Source organism: Lytechinus variegatus, chromosome 14, assembly GCF_018143015.1.
Source record: "Lytechinus variegatus isolate NC3 chromosome 14, Lvar_3.0, whole genome shotgun sequence".
Lineage (NCBI taxonomy): Eukaryota > Metazoa > Echinodermata > Echinoidea > Temnopleuroida > Toxopneustidae > Lytechinus > Lytechinus variegatus.
In genome coordinates this window covers 32,622,900-32,638,888 of record NC_054753.1, presented here as the reverse complement: position 1 = coordinate 32,638,888, position 15,989 = coordinate 32,622,900, and the positions used below count along the sequence as shown (strand labels likewise).

Below are 15,989 nucleotides of genomic sequence, written 5' to 3'. Positions count from 1 at the left end.
AAGGGTTTAATTCTAAAAGATAGCTTCTTGTTCAAGCTTACTTCTCAGGCTTTGCCCCCCCCCCTGAAATTTTCCTATTCAAATTGATCATTCATATTGGATGTCACATAGCTTTCATCCATCACATGCAAGTTTACTTACCATTCAATAAACCCTGAGGAAAAATAAAAGCGACAATTTTATTCTAGAATAATAATTAATACCCTTCGTAATTCATCCTTTGAAGATAGCATTAGAAAACATGAATTCAAATACAATCTTGCAAAACAATTATAGTATAGTGGCAGAATTTTCTACTGAGATAATTGGTTATTATCCCCACTGCAAGATGTATGTGTTGATGTTGTCACCAGTTTTGGTATTTGTTCATATTGCCCTTTTGACAGAGTAGTTGGTTGTTTCATCCTTTCCAGTGTGTTGATCGGTGTTAAAATTGTTTTGTGATCATGATTTGGGCCTACAGTTGGGATCCAGGGGGAGCACATCCCACCCTGCCCCCCCCCCCCTGAGAGATGTAATAAAAAAAACATGTTTTAGTTAAAATTCTCGTCCATATGCAAATGAAGGCCGTTTTTTTATTAGAAAATCACATACCACACTCTACAATACATGAAATTTAAGAGACGAGGTTCATTATCAATATCATGGATAATTCAGGGTAGTTAGCTTGCTAATTCGTGTGGGATTAGTAAAATAATATAAATTTTATGTCCAAACATATTTTAGAAAATGCTGGAGTGAGTACTTATTTAGATTTATTTCGATCTATGTATTGACCTGTTCACTAAATGTTATTACTCAATATTTAAAACATTTTCGTTTTTGAGGGTCGAAGGAACATTTATTACAAATACATTTAGGAATGTAAAATGTAATGAGGTCAGAAATTTGCAGATATATTGAAAAATAAATTGAGTATTTAAGCTTCATGAGGTCCTGTGTTTCACAGGAAGGCACAGATGCTAAATTCATAAAGTTAGGTTTTTTGAAGTATGCTTATTTTTAGTCAGGTATGTTTAAACACTTGTTCGATATTTTGAAACACGTAAAATAAAAATACTAACATATTCAATAGTCCAAATGAAAAATTGGGTTCGCAAATTATATTTGTGGCGTTATTCCAAAGGTTTCAAACTTTGTTCATTCAAAATGAATGTGAAGTGTGTTACAAGATAACTTACTGTACAATCCTTAGGCCTATTCGGAATGTTGAACCTCATTTCAAACCTTCAAATTGATTTATCTTATGATTATTCAATCCCATTAAGTAACAAACCTATGAGAAATTGCTGGAGTGAGTACTAATGTAAGATTTATTTTGATCTACGTATTAGGCCTATTCACCAAATGTTATTACTCAATGTTTGAAACATTTCCATTTTGAGATTTTAAAGAGTACTAGGAAACATTTATTACAAATGCGTTTAGAATTGTAAAAAAATAATTAGGAAACAGAAATTCAGGCTTCATGAGGTCCTGTACTTAACCACAGGAAGGCACAGATGCTAAATTCATGAGGTTAAGATTTCTTGAAGTGTACTTAGTAGTTGGGTATGTGTATACACTCGTTCCGAAAGTTTGTTTTTTGTGAAAAGCGCAATATGAAACAAGTTCATTTTTGTAAATGATATTTGTAGAATTGTTTCAAAGGATTGTTAATCCGCCAATAAGAGAAGGTATGTTACGAGATAAGTCCTGCCCATGCCTTAGGCCTATTCGGAATATTGAACCTCATTTCAAACCTTCAAATTTTTGGATATCCCATGGAGTAACTAACCTTCAAAATAACAAGCTATGCTTAAATGTTTGAAATACTGTCATTTTTTAATCTCATTCTTTCAGGCAACAAAATAAAAGTTACAGATGGACAAGCAGGGTTTTTTTTATCTAAGAGACAAATTTGGTTGAGATGTTCATTTTGAAGTTTAAAAAATGATTACCTGTGCCTTTTTCAGTTTGTTTTTTTTTGTCTTCCAAACTACATAACCTGAAAATGTGTTCTGGTTAAAGATGTTTGATTGTGATTATGTAATTAATAAAGATTTTTTGGAAAGCATAAAAAGAGTATATTGTATTGTGTACATATTTCTATATATTTCTTTATGACATATCCAAGCGGGAAAGTAATGATGGCCTCCCTACTTTTTATGTATTTCAAAATCACAATTATCTCAATTTTTTGTTCAAACTCCTTATAATGGTTAATTGGCAATTTTTGTTACTCTGGAATAGTTTACCCAAAAGAAATTTTATAGAATAAGAAGGCAAGGGGAAAGGAGAGACGTTACATCAAGCAGCTCGTTCATATAAAACATATTACTCCAAAATCTTTATTGAAAAAACTTTCAAAATTTCATAACTTTTTGAACTTGTTATCTGATTTCTGTATTAATGTTGACTTGTTTCAATTTTCTCAATATCTGATCTGGGTACCCCTTACTAGTTTAGCCATTCCACGTTTGGTCAATTCTCTAAAAGTTCATAATGCTTTTCCAATTCCTAACGAGATTTATGTGTGTACTGTGAAACAGTATTATGAAATTATATGAAATATGTAATACTTGATTTCATAAATGTTGCTTTTTGTAACATGAACATCTATCTTGGCCAGGGCTCTGTAACGCAAAGGTTTGCGATGAATTGCAAATATGAAATAACCGCACTGATTGGTTCCCGGTCAGTATTTTAAGCAGAACGCACATGCAACGGTGATCTTGATTGGTATTTAGCGATTGATTGCAAACCTTTGCGTTAGGCAACCCTGGTGCCTAATCAAAATGATCTGCGTAAGTTTTTCATTTTAATTGCTTGATTTAGAGAAAAATGAAAGGAAATAAGTGGAATAAGGAGTATAAAGAAGAGAGAGAAAGGAGCTTAGAAACTGAAAATGGTGGAGGAACATTAGAAAGAAGAAAGGAAGGGAAAAGAGAGAACTGGTTAAAGGGGGCGAAAGAAAGAAGAAAAGGAAAGAGGGGTTTAAAGTCCACCCTAACAAAAATTGATTTGAATAAAAAAAGAAAAATCCAATAAGCATAACACTGAAACTTTCATCTAAATCAGATGTAAAATAAAGTTATGACATTTTAAAGTTTCGCTTAATTTCACAGAACAGTTATATGCTCATCCTGGTTGGTATGCATGCAAATGAGGAGACTGATGACATCACTATTTCTTTTGTATTTTATTCTATGAAAAATTCTAATTTTCTCCTCAATGGCGAGTGAAACGGTGATCAATTCCTCCCCGAACATGTGTAATTAGCATTGTTTGATACAATATGATTCAGTCAAGTCGGTTATGGTCAAATCTCTTAACAATTAAACATTGTTTAATTCAAACAATAAAAAACAAAAGAAATGGTGAGTGGACATCATTGACTGACTCATTTGCATGTCACAGAGTTGTACATATCACTGTTTTGGGAAAAATAAGCGAAATTTTAAAATGCCATAACTTTTTTATTTTACATCCGGTTTTGATGAAATTTTCAGTGTTATGCTAGTTCGATTTTTCTCTATTCTAATCGATATTTTACTAGGGTGGACTTGACCTTTAAGTAAACGGGTAACTTGTTTTCTTGTTAGTGCCCTTTCTGGAATCAGTGCCCCTTCTTACCCATGAAAGTGCCCCTTTACCTAAAAAGGGCCCGTTTTATGTGTAAGCAAGTGCCCCTGGCCTTCTTTTACCCAAGAAAATTGCCCCTCACGGACGTGTTCTGGACATGTCCATTTCATACGAGAAGGACCCGTCATAACATGCCGTTTGCAAGTGCCTCTTTGCCTTTTCAAAGGTGCCCTTTCTCATATTTTCACCTAAGGACTCATTTTTATTAACGAGTGCCCATTCAAAACAAGACTTATGAAGGAAAAAACTTGTAATGAAAATCTTACGTGCCTTATTAAAGTTTCATTAGTTATGTAAATGGGATAGAACAAGGAAAAGGAAAGGTAAAAAGATGAAATATGATATTTTCAAAAATATTTGTTATCAAAAATAAAAATCTATCACAAAATTGGATTTTCGTCATAAGAATGTCAAAATTTTTGCTCGCTCGCAACCTCTTATTAATTTACGGGGTACAACATAATTATTTAGCCCGCTCAATTTTTGGGGGACATTAATCATATTTTCTTTGTTTTAAGATGTACCCTAATAAGAAACCTTATAAGGATTAGAGCTCTCAAAATATTTTGTTTTCCAAGTCAGTATAAATTTAGAAATAACTAGTTGTATGTTTTATTAGTTTTGTTTGAAACATACGCCTCCCGTTGCAAAATCAGTGCTTGGAATGTGAAATGCCCCGTTTAAATAACAAACTTTAGCTCGCGTTTCGCGCTCGTTATTTAAATTTCGTTTTCTTTCCTTGTTTGTGTGTATGAGCAGGGAAAATACATGAGAACGAAATAAAAAGAGAAAACGAAAGATTGGGATCATGGGGGAAAAGAAATAAGGAGGAATGAAATAAAAGATAATGAAGGGAATAAAAGGAGAAAATAATTGTCGAGACAAAATATCTTTGGAAACGCTTCTCAAAAGCAGTCTTAATTCGACGTAGGGTGACTATTCAGATTATTATTAATTTTTTTTTGTTGGAGTTCCAAAAAATCCATGCCTTGGTGCAGCTAGCTCTATGGGAGGTTACTCGAATGTCCGGCGGTATAGAGATCTTGATTTCTTTTTAAATATTTTCTTGATTGTTAAATTTGCTTGCTTGTTTTCTTACTTGACATGCTTGAAGAAAAACCAAACAATTCCCCCACCCCCTACTCTGCATCTTCCCGATAAATCTAAAAGCTTTCAATACCGAAGCCGCCAACAAATTGATAGATAGGCCTACTTCCTTTCTTTCCTTAATTCCTTCTTTCTCTTCTTTCTATTTTCCCCTTTCTTTCTTTCTTTCTTTCTTTTTTGTTTCTTTCTTTCTCTCTCTCTCTCTTTCTTTCTTTCTGTATTTTCTCTCTTTCTCTTTCCTTCTTTGTATATTATCTTTCTTCCAAGCCAGTTGCGTACCGTGGGTCACGGCATTGGGGGGCACCAGCAAAGAAATCGAGTCACCTAGTGAGCGCGCGAAGCGCGCTCAGTTGGTGGTATGCTGACCTAACAGAGACAGTTTAAGGACAGTGTCATTATAAACAGATATGTATGTCACTAATCACATAATGCGAGCGCAAAGCGCGAGCTGAAAATTTTTGATATTCAGACCTAAAAAGGACATTTTCAAACGGAAATTTAAGGGCTATATTTTAGGAATCTATTAAGAGTATACGTACCTCACCATAGTAATCTAATGCGAGTGCCAAGCGCTTGCTGATTTTTATTTAGAATTATATGCATCCAAACACATAAAGCACTTATAGTCATTGTAATCATGATTAACATGCGCTTTAATATTGCGAGCACGAAGCGCGAGCTGAAATTTTTGACCCCAAACATGGATATTTTAAGGACTATTTTTAAACAGAATCCACATATCTCACCATAGTCATCTATTGCCAGTGCCAGGCGCATGCTGGTTTCGTTAGATTTACACCTAAAGGCATACTTTTTGTAGGCATTGTAGTCATGATTATCATACGCATCTTACCAGTCAAATATTCCTAGCGCGAAGCGCGAGCTGAAAAATTAGGATATTCACACCTAAAGAGGGGCATTCTTAGGCTTGTGCGTAGGAATTCACGTAGACCATGTGTATTTCACATAACCAAATGATGCGACCGCAAGCTGAAATTTTTTATATCAGATCAGAAAAAGGGACATTTTAAGGACTGATTTTAGGAAATCATGAAGAGCGGACATATCTCACTAATCCACTAATGCGAACGTAAGCATGGACGGGAAATGTTTTATATTAAGACGATATGTCACTACATAAAACAATAATTCGAAGTGCGAGGAAATATATTTTGTGTATGTTGACATGAAAACGGGAGGTTTTAGTACTACAGGATTCTATCTCTCGTTAAACAGGCAATGCTAGTATTAGGAACAATGAAGACATAGGCCCTGAGCAAATTATGTGTCATAAAGTTATATATATTTTATTGTTATGTAATATAACATAACACAATTATAATATACCATAATTAACAATAATTTCTTCCTTAATTCCCACTATGTTTCTTTCACTTTCTCCCTCTTTTTCTCTTTTTCCCCGTTTTTGTTTTTGCCAGCCGATCGGGGGGGGGGGGGCCGGCACGTACGTGCCCCCCATGCCCCCTCGTAGTTCTGCCACTGTTCCAAGCTATACCTATAGTTTCTTTTTTTTGGTTCAAATTTGGTTCAAATCACCCGAAATCACTGGTAATTATCCGGTCTGGCAGATTTTAGGAAAGTGTTTTCGTATTGAATGGAGTCTGCGCGCGCAGTCGGAGCCAACATCTCTGCAATCCGTCAACCACGTGCGTCAGTTTGGTTGGAGAAGAACACAATACAGTAGGTCTATGATATCAGAAAGTTCTCCTCTTGAGTCTCGTGATCGTGTTGTCCATCCTACAAACAACTGCTCGCTCTATTAGGACTTACAGAATTAGTGTTTTCATCTTTGCTTGGTAAGATAACACTCTCTTTCTTGTCGATTGTCAAGTTTTCTTGAAAAGGGGTAAAAAATAAGTGTTGTTTGTAGTTTGTACAGTTTTTAAGACCGAAACATATACAATGAGAGAACTTTTTAGACATTGAAGGTTTATACATCAAGTATGCGGTGCCCATCGAAAAGAAAAGCTAGCAGTAGGGAAAGAGTGAGGATGATATAACAACAACTTCAAGAACTATCGCAATCATTCGACTGATTGGATGTAAAATTTTGTTCGGGCTCAGGCTGATTGATGAAGTAAACAGTCGGGTACCATTGTACCAATAGCTCCATGATGGTCCTATATATCTGATGGTACCACACAGCAGTGTATTATTTTGGCCTGTACACTTGCGCAGAACAAGGAGGTGATATCCTTGCACAGAACTTCCTCCGTGGTTTATAAAAGGGGGTATAGCAAGATGAAGATAATGAGATATTGCGTAACACCTGGGATCAGCTGGCTGGAAAGAGAGAGACAGTGGAAGAAGGGAGAGATCATAATTATGAGCATGTGTGAGGTGGCATGTGGGGCATTTGCCCACGCCCGGTCCAGCGGTAAAATATCAATTCGTCTATAAATGCCAATTCATCTAATTGCCAACTCGTCTACTATCATTTTGTCTACCATCAGTTCGTCCACTCACCACATGGTCTACTTTCATTTAGTCTAAAGCCATTCCGTCTATAATCAGTTGGTCCAATAGCCATTTTGGTCTAATAATTGTGCAAAATGAAGGGAAACAAAATGGGTATTGGGCCAACTGGTTATTAGACGAAATGGTAATAGAGGAACAGGTGATTAGACGAAGTGATGACGACCGAATCATAATGGTTATAGGACCAAATGGTTGTTAGACGAAATGTTGACAGACGTGATGGCATTAGACTTAATGAAAGTCGACCATGTGTGTGGTGAGTGGACAAGTTGGCGGTAGACAAATTGGCAATTTACTGGCTCAGCTGCCCCCAGAAATTGAGAAACTGAAAAAAAATGTATAGTAAATGCTGCCCCCAAAAGCTTGCCCCACCCCCCCCCCCCATATTTAAAAACTCTGGTGCTGCCCTTGATATGACGGAAGATAGGGGATGCCTAAAGCTTTAGTTCAGTCTATGAGTTGCTGGTGTTTCGCTGGAGTAAAAATTTCTCAGAAAGCGATGATAAGAGGATCAAGAGAGAGTCTGTGTATAGTATAGTCTACACCGGTTGGAATTTTATTCATCTACTTAGATTTCTATCCCGTACTACCATTAAATCATGCCTTGGAGTCATAGTCTTAATAGTCAAGTCAACCCCAGGAAAATGCTGACTTGAATAAATAGAGAAAAAGCAAACTAGCATAGTGCTGAAAATTTCATCGAAATCGTATGTAAAATAAGAAAGTTTTGACATTTTTAAGTTTCGCTTATTTTTCACAAAACAGTTAAATGCACGACTCAGTGATATATGCAAATGATACAGTTGATGGTGTCAATCAGTCACTATTTCTTTTGTTTTTATTGTTTGAATAATGCAATATTTCAATTTTTACAGATTTGACAATAAGGACCAACTTAACTTAACCATAAACTGTTAAAGTGATAGTAATTCTACATGTTCAGGGAGAGATAAATATTTTTTTTTCACTTGACGAGGTGGAGAAGATTAGAATATTTCATATAGTAAAATACAAAAGAAATAATGAGTGGGTGACGTCATCAGTCTGCCAATTTACTGTTTTGTGAAATTAAGCAAAACTTTAAAATGACATAACTTTCTTATTTTACATCCGATTTTGATGAAATTTTCAGTGTTTTGCTTGTTGGATTTTTCTCCTTTCTTTCAAATCAACGTTTTGTTTGGGTGGACTTGCCCTTTAAACAATGCTAATTCCACATGTTCAGGGAGGAATTAATCGTTGTATCACTTGACAATGAGGAGAAAATTAGAATATTTCATATGATAAAATAAAAAAGAAATAGTGAGTGGATGGCGTCATAGTCTCATTTGCATACAAACCAGGATGTGCAGATAACTGTTTTGTGAAATTTAGCGAATTTTTAAAACAGTGTCATAACAAATATTTGACATCCGATTTTGATGAAATTTTCAGTGTTATGCTTGTTGAATTTTTCTCTTTTTATTCAAATAAACTTTTTGTTGGGATGGACTTATACTTATAACCCTCTGCAACCATAAAATGACATGGTTCTATCTTATTTAAATGGAAACTTGACTTCACCCTATTTATTGTAGAAATAACAGAAAAAATAATACGTTGGTGATGACTGGAGGTACACAGAAAAAACTGTGGTGTTAACCGGTGTACATAGAGGACCACACCAGTTATTTACACCGGTGTTAAATTGGTGGTGTTAGTTTTACACCTATAGGTGTTATTACAACACCTATGGTTGCTACATTCACACTCTTTGGTGTTATGTTCAATCTCTAGGGTATTATTTTAACACCTCAGGGTGTGGTCCTCTATTAAGACTAATTGGTTTCAGTTTTAACGCCACAGTTTTTACAGTGTAAATTCATAAAATGAGAATTTTTGACATCGTATGCAAGCGCATTCCCCATATCGTGGCTTGAAAATCAGTGAAAAGTCCATTTCTCAAATAATTAATGAAAATACTCTTTATTATGTACCTTATATATCAACAGACAAGTCATGTCACACAAGCTCCTGAAAGAAAATTAAATATTAGTCATCATGAACCATTATAAAATTTATATGCACTTCATATGATATGATTTATGAGACAGCAACTCAAATATGGATTTTCAACAAAAAAACAATGATGCTCCTGAGGCCAGTTTCATAAAGCTGTTCTTAAGTTGAGAACGACTTTAAGAACGAGTGGTGATTCTTTCTTGTGGTACATGATATTCACCATTAAATGTTCATTGGTGATTATTTAGCGCGTAAGAAAGGATCACCCGTCGTTCTTAAAGTCGGTCTTAATATAACTTGGAACAGCTTTATAACACACTCACCTGCGTCCCGTTGCAGAAAGAATTGCATTCAATCGAAACTCTAAAAATCATCCAATCAACAGCGCGCATTTGGGACTTGCGATTGATTTTTTTTGGCTTGCGTTTAAACGTAATTAACTCTTTCTGCAACGGGCCCCTGGTATTTTTCCAAAAACAAACTTTCGTCAGGGTGAATTTCCCATCTTAGGGGTACTCCAGGATAAAATAATTTCTAAATAACTATAGAAAAATCAAACAAGAACATGCTTGAAATTATATCAAAATCTGATAACTGAAGTTATCGAATTCCTAAGTTTCGCAATATTTATGTGAAAAAAATACACGACACGCGGTCATGAATATGAAGGAGGTGTATGGGCTGATAGTGATAACTATATGTCCAATCTTTCCCTTATTCTTTTACATGGTAATGTGTGTCTACCTTGTAGAAAAAAAAAGTTTCAGCAAAGATTATCTTACACAGTAAATTAGTAGCTCTGTTTTTTTTCGAGCAAATTAGTGGATGCACTTGGATGATTGATTTAGAGAAGTGCTCAGCATTATCGTTGATAACTACAATTGCTTTGGTGGTATTGTTCCCCATTGTTGTGTTGTGTCTCTGGTTATTATATTCTAGTATTATTCGGCGATTATCAAACAAACATTTTGTTTTGTTTTATTTTCTATGAATAGACCTAAAGAAGAACGTATTTGATTCCTGGAACTAAGTGAAAATGGCGTCTTCCAGGAAGTCCCGAAACTCCCGTGCCATTAACTTGGTATCAAGAATGGAAAAGACCCCGTCGATGAGCTTGAAAGATATCAAAAAGTTTGCTGCTTCCCACCCCAAAGACTTCGAAGTGAATGGTCGAAACAAGCACGGAAAGACTGCCTTGATGTTTGCTTGTGGAAGTCGTAACACCAAACTGGTTGCGTTCTTACTTGATCAGGGTGCAGATCCGAATTCTCAATGTGAATGTGGTAATTCACCAATGCATTTTGCCGTCTTTGATACCTGTTGTTGCAGTATCACTGAGTTTACACGTGCTTATTCTCTAGTTCCTGGTACAATAGAAAGGAAGGTAGACATTCTCAGACTACTTATCGACCACGGAGCAACTCAAATGTGTAACTCCAAAGGTTTGGATCCGTGTTGTCTGGCAGCAATGTGCAAGCAGTCAGACTTGGTGAACTTTTTTCTCCAGAGGAATACAAGGTATATGCAGCTGTCTGATGAAGAACAGATACGAGCTCTAGAGATACTCGGGGTGACCGTTATTTTAGCTGAAGATTATCCCCTTGATGGAGACGTTGAAAGTGCGTACACGTATTTCTCTAGAGCTAAATCTATTCGCAAGAAAATATCCAGTGCGTCTTCTGAGGAAAGAAGAAAATCCATCTTCTCAAATGGCTTTTCCATTTTTTCTGGAATGGAAGTTGATTTTGAAGAATGGAAGAGTAGTCAGTTTGACAAGTGGGATAAAATTACCCAAGCATTCTTGATAGCAGAAAGGACTCTACCAGAGGACATTATAATGGACTACTTCGTGCCGAAACTTCTTTTGCACGCCCGAAGTGGTGTATTTCATTATCGCAGGGACATCGAGATGAAAGCACTTCAGATCTTCAAGGATGCAGTTCAATTGGAACAACAATCAAAGCTCAAGCTTGGTTCAGTGATAGGGTGTATCCTTGAAGGCTTGCGAGGAGTAAATGTGAGATTTTGGAAAAATTGTGACGTGAAGGAGTGTATTTCAATTATGAACTCTTGCTTGCCAATATTTGAAAGCGCTCCAAGACGTATTGTAAGAAAGACACAAGAAGAACTGTTAAAGTGTCTTGGTTTGGACTTGATATTGATCGCGTTGTCCAGCTGCCCCGAATCAACAGAGACATTTGAATTGTTACTGACGTTTGCAGAACAATTTGTGAAAACCATCAGAAAGAAATGTGAAGGACGTAATGTCACCTCTGTCAGCCATGATGTCATCGTACGATGTCGGAATTACTTACAATACAGAAGAGTACGTGTGAATGACACAAAGTTAAATCGTTTGAAACGATTGATTTCAAGGTTAGTACAGTGTGAAGATGCTACCCATCAGAATATTGACAGGAATACAATGCTTCATTCCTTGATGAAAATGCACCAGAGTGTACATCCGCAGTTTCTGAAAGATGTGGCATTGGTTCTCATTCGGAATGGATGCGATCCAAAGAAGAGAAACAATCGCCATAAAACATTAGAAGAGATGATTAATTATTTGCCGAACACATTGACATCAGACTTCAAAGATCTCAAGGAGATAATTACGTCTCAGAGTCATTCGGTCTTACCTCTCGAGGAAATCGCCGCAAGGACCATTCTCCGTCATCACATCACCCATGAGGGCGTCCTACCTAAGAATCTTTCTCGCATCGTAACTGGAGATCTTTGGCCACCAGACAGCCCTAAGTCGGACTTGGAAGGCGACAGAGAGAGAAATGAAGATGGTGATCTGGACTCGGATTATGATATTGATCTGGAATGCGAACCAGAAAGCGATTCAGAGTATGATTCAGACATGTATTTTGATTCAGACTCAGATTCAGACCTCTTTTTTCATTCTATGGGCCGATGTTATTGTTATGAGGGAAGTTCTTCTGAATTTTATGATTGAGACTCATAGTCATCTGATGCTTCTTCTCCGTTTATATTTCTAGAGGCCAACAATGATAACAAAATGAACAGACGATCAAAAACAAAAGAGTAGCTTCATTCTGTGAGAGCGGGAATTAGGAGACATCATAACACCAGAGCAGAACTAGACGATTGTAAGGTCCTATATAAGAATTCTTGAATGCTAATCTAATGTTCACTTTTTATGGTCAAGGATCGTTTGAATTCTTGTGTTTATTCAACGCCCATAACTTTAATAATTGGCGTCGGGTTGTTGTTTCGACCGGGTCTCTATAATTCCTAGACCCTACTGTGATATATTCGTATTATTATTATATTTTTGTCTGTTATTGCATTAAAAAAAATCATTTCATACTTTGTTTTTCATTCTAAATTATATTTTATTTTATTATATTTATTGCTTTTTATTGGGGGATTAGTAATTGGTAGCACAGTACATCATACAGTAGTCGATATTAGTAAAAAAAATCAAGGGGTTTTGGTCCAGGAATCCAGTGTTATGTTAATGTACGCTGTAGTGATTGAGAGGCCTCTGTTTTAGCAAGCACAGTAATAATATTTTATGAATTTTAGAACAAATAATTATGACAGAGCTATTCGTATTTGACGTCACAAAATGAAAACAAAATCAATAACTATTATTCTTCAACGGATTTTCAACAAAATCAGTTTTATTACCCCCCCCCCCCTTCCCGGTCGACATCAGAATGAACTGACTGAAAAGTCAAGTATACCCCAGAACAATGTTGATTTGAATAAACAGAGTAGAGAAACATCAACAAGCACAATGCTGAAAATTCCATCAAAATCGGATGTATAATAAAGAAAGTTATGACATTTTATAATCATGTTTTTTTTCACATAACAGTTAAATGCACGACTCAGTGACACTCTAATGAGAGAGTCTATGATGTCACCCACTCACTATTTCTTTCATTTTTCATGGTTTGAATTATACAATATTTCAATATTAACAGATTTTATATTAAGGACCTACTTGACTGAAGCATAAATCAATGGTATTACCATGTGTTCAGCTAGGAATATAAAACCCTTGTTTCATACAAGACAATGAGGAAAAAACTATAATATTTTCTATTTCATATAATAAAATACAAGATAAAGTAGTGAGTGGGTGACGTCACCAATCCCCTCATTTGCATACCGACCAGGATGTGAATATAACTGTTTTGCGAAATTAAGCGAAACTTAAAATTATCAGAGAGTTCTTATTTTACATCCGATTTTGATGAAATTTTCACTGTTATGTTTGTTGTGATTTTCTCTTTATATTAAAATCAACTTTTTGACGGGATGGACTTGTCCTTTCTTTTTTTTATTGAGGTATCTTTATTTAATACATTTTTAAATCCCTTTCTCGCATAATATCGTAATATTGAGATCATGTGTTTTATATTGAAGGTGAAGAGATGAAATTCATCCAGTGTGTGAATATCACAAAAGGGTTTTATTTTATCTTGTTTTGTTATGTGGTGTGTTTCACGGCACCCATTGCTTGTTATTTTTCTGTATTTCTCGTTTTTTGTCTCTTCCTGTATATCTCTGTATATAAATTGTAAATTGTTATTAGTTTGTAATCTGCAGCCCGTAGCCGGGAGGGGGAGGGGGGGGTTGTTCGATCGAACCCCCTATATTTTCAAGAGCAAGAAAAAATAGGGGAGGAAAACAATTTTTATAGGGCAAAATAGCCAAACGATTTTGACTTTTTTTTTTTTGCTTGACAATTTAAACGCAAATTCGCACCCCGAACCCCCTAAATGAAGTTCTTGGCTACGGGGCTGACCTGTATGATAACCAGTTAACCACGTATTTGTATCACTTCATGTTGGATAGCTCGTTCGTAACTTTATTAACCTTTTTCTAATTATCGTATCCAGTATAATTATCAAGATAAGAGGAGAGGGCACATTAAATGAAACTCTTTTAGAAAGAAAGAAAGACATGGCCATTATTTTGTGGGTTATTTTAACGAATTCCTTATATTAAAGCAGATGATTCAAGACAATTCGGATGTAGCAAAGGTGGTTGACAGTTTATAATTTATGTCGCCATAATAAGTAATAAGTTTTTTTAAAATCTGATTTATTTAACCTTTGACAGTTGCACTCCCGGGGTGGCATCCCCTAGTTTCCCCCACATTGCCACCCCCCCAGAAATAAAAAAAAAGTATATGGGTAGTGGTGTAGTAAGCCGAGAGAATTTTGAGGAGGGGGGGCATGACGTAAAGGGCAAGATTTCTAAAAACGATGCGAGCAAAATGTTGACTTTGTTGATAAAAACTTATTTCATTAATGATAGATTTTGACATGATTATAGTAAGAAAATGGGACAATATTTCATCCCTTTTATATTCCTTTATTTTCTTTTTCCTTGGTTGTGATTATTTTTCCGGGGGGGTTCGTGGCCCCAAGCCCTCCATCTTTATCCCAGTGCTTGCCCAACCATTTTCTTTGTCCTGCACTTGCCCCCCCCCCCCCACACACACACACTTTAAAAAAATGGTGCCGCCACTGATCATTGAAACTCTCAAAACTCGTGTATATTCATTGCTGTTATCTACACATTTCTTTGATGGCCGTCCCAGAAATATTCAAAGGGATCGAAAATCCGTAAAATATATACTCAAAAATTCGAGCAAGCAGACGAAGCAATTGTGAAGACACTTTCTTTTTTTAATTTTTGAACTGAAACTAGAGGATCTAGTACAGGGTTTGGACTAATTTGGTCGTAAAATCAGAGTAGGACCCGGGGGGCACTTACATTGACGAGTGGATACCATGCGCGACCAAAAAACACGTAAAAAGGGTTTCTTTTTCATGATAGGGCACGTTACGTACGTAACGTGATAAGGGTGTCAAAAACACAAAAATATTGAAAAAAGGGTATCTATTTCGCTCGGAAATATATACGTGTTTAGGGTCAAATATGCGGGGATGATGAAACAAGATCCAAAATGTTTTATAAAGGATGTCCTTCTTGCCCCAACACTACGTGTTTAGAGTCCGATTTGCGCAAGATGTGGAAGGTGGGGCCGTACTAAACCAAATTGGTGTCTAAAGGTAAAACCGACGACAGACAGACGCGTGACATATCAATAAAATATCTCTGTACTTGTTTAGGGGTTCATTTCAGGGAATACTTGCTAAAGTATCGTTTTGTTTCCAATACTTGTTAAGGGGTGCATTTTTAGAATATGGAAAATACATCGCTATACTTGTTTAGGGGCTCAGCTCTGGGAATACTTGCCTATAGTAATTTGTTTCCAATATTTGTTAAGGGTAGGGTTTCATACGCCAATACTTGTTAAGGGGTGCATTTTCAGAATATGGAAATACGTGTTTATAGGGTGCTTTTCAAGACCCCGTGGTCGTGCATGGTATCCACTCGTCAATGGAAGTGCCCCCCCCCCCCCCCGGAGTAGGACCAGAGTAGCCGCATTATTTCGGTGCTGCAATTATCCGCATAATAGCAGCATCGGGACCAGATGTTGACTTTATGAACGTATTTCCAAAGTAATGCGGATAATTGCCATGGTGCGGTCACAAGGTCATCCTTTTCCAACGCAACCCCATCGGAGGGGCGTGTGCAGTTGCCATGACAATTATCCGCCTTTTTCAGGTCGGGCGTTCGTAACAAATAGTGCGGATTATTTTCGGAGTTTGTGAATGCAATTTTTATTGAATTATCCGCATTATACTCTTAGGCGGATAATTCAATAAAAATCGACCATTGTTTCTTTTTAATAAAAATGCAAG

General features: G+C 36.2%; 1 protein-coding gene across 1 annotated transcript; it reads left to right on the top strand.

Moving 5' to 3' along the window:
- The first annotated feature begins 6,420 nt into the window (after positions 1 to 6,420).
- LOC121427315 (protein fem-1 homolog C-like) lies at positions 6,421 to 12,193 on the top strand. Its single transcript, XM_041623653.1, has 2 exons — positions 6,421 to 6,548; positions 10,227 to 12,193. Exon 2 carries the CDS (start codon positions 10,268 to 10,270, stop codon positions 12,191 to 12,193), a length of 1,926 nt encoding a protein of 641 aa, XP_041479587.1. The 5' UTR covers positions 6,421 to 6,548; positions 10,227 to 10,267.
- The last annotated feature ends 3,796 nt before the right edge of the window (positions 12,194 to 15,989 follow it).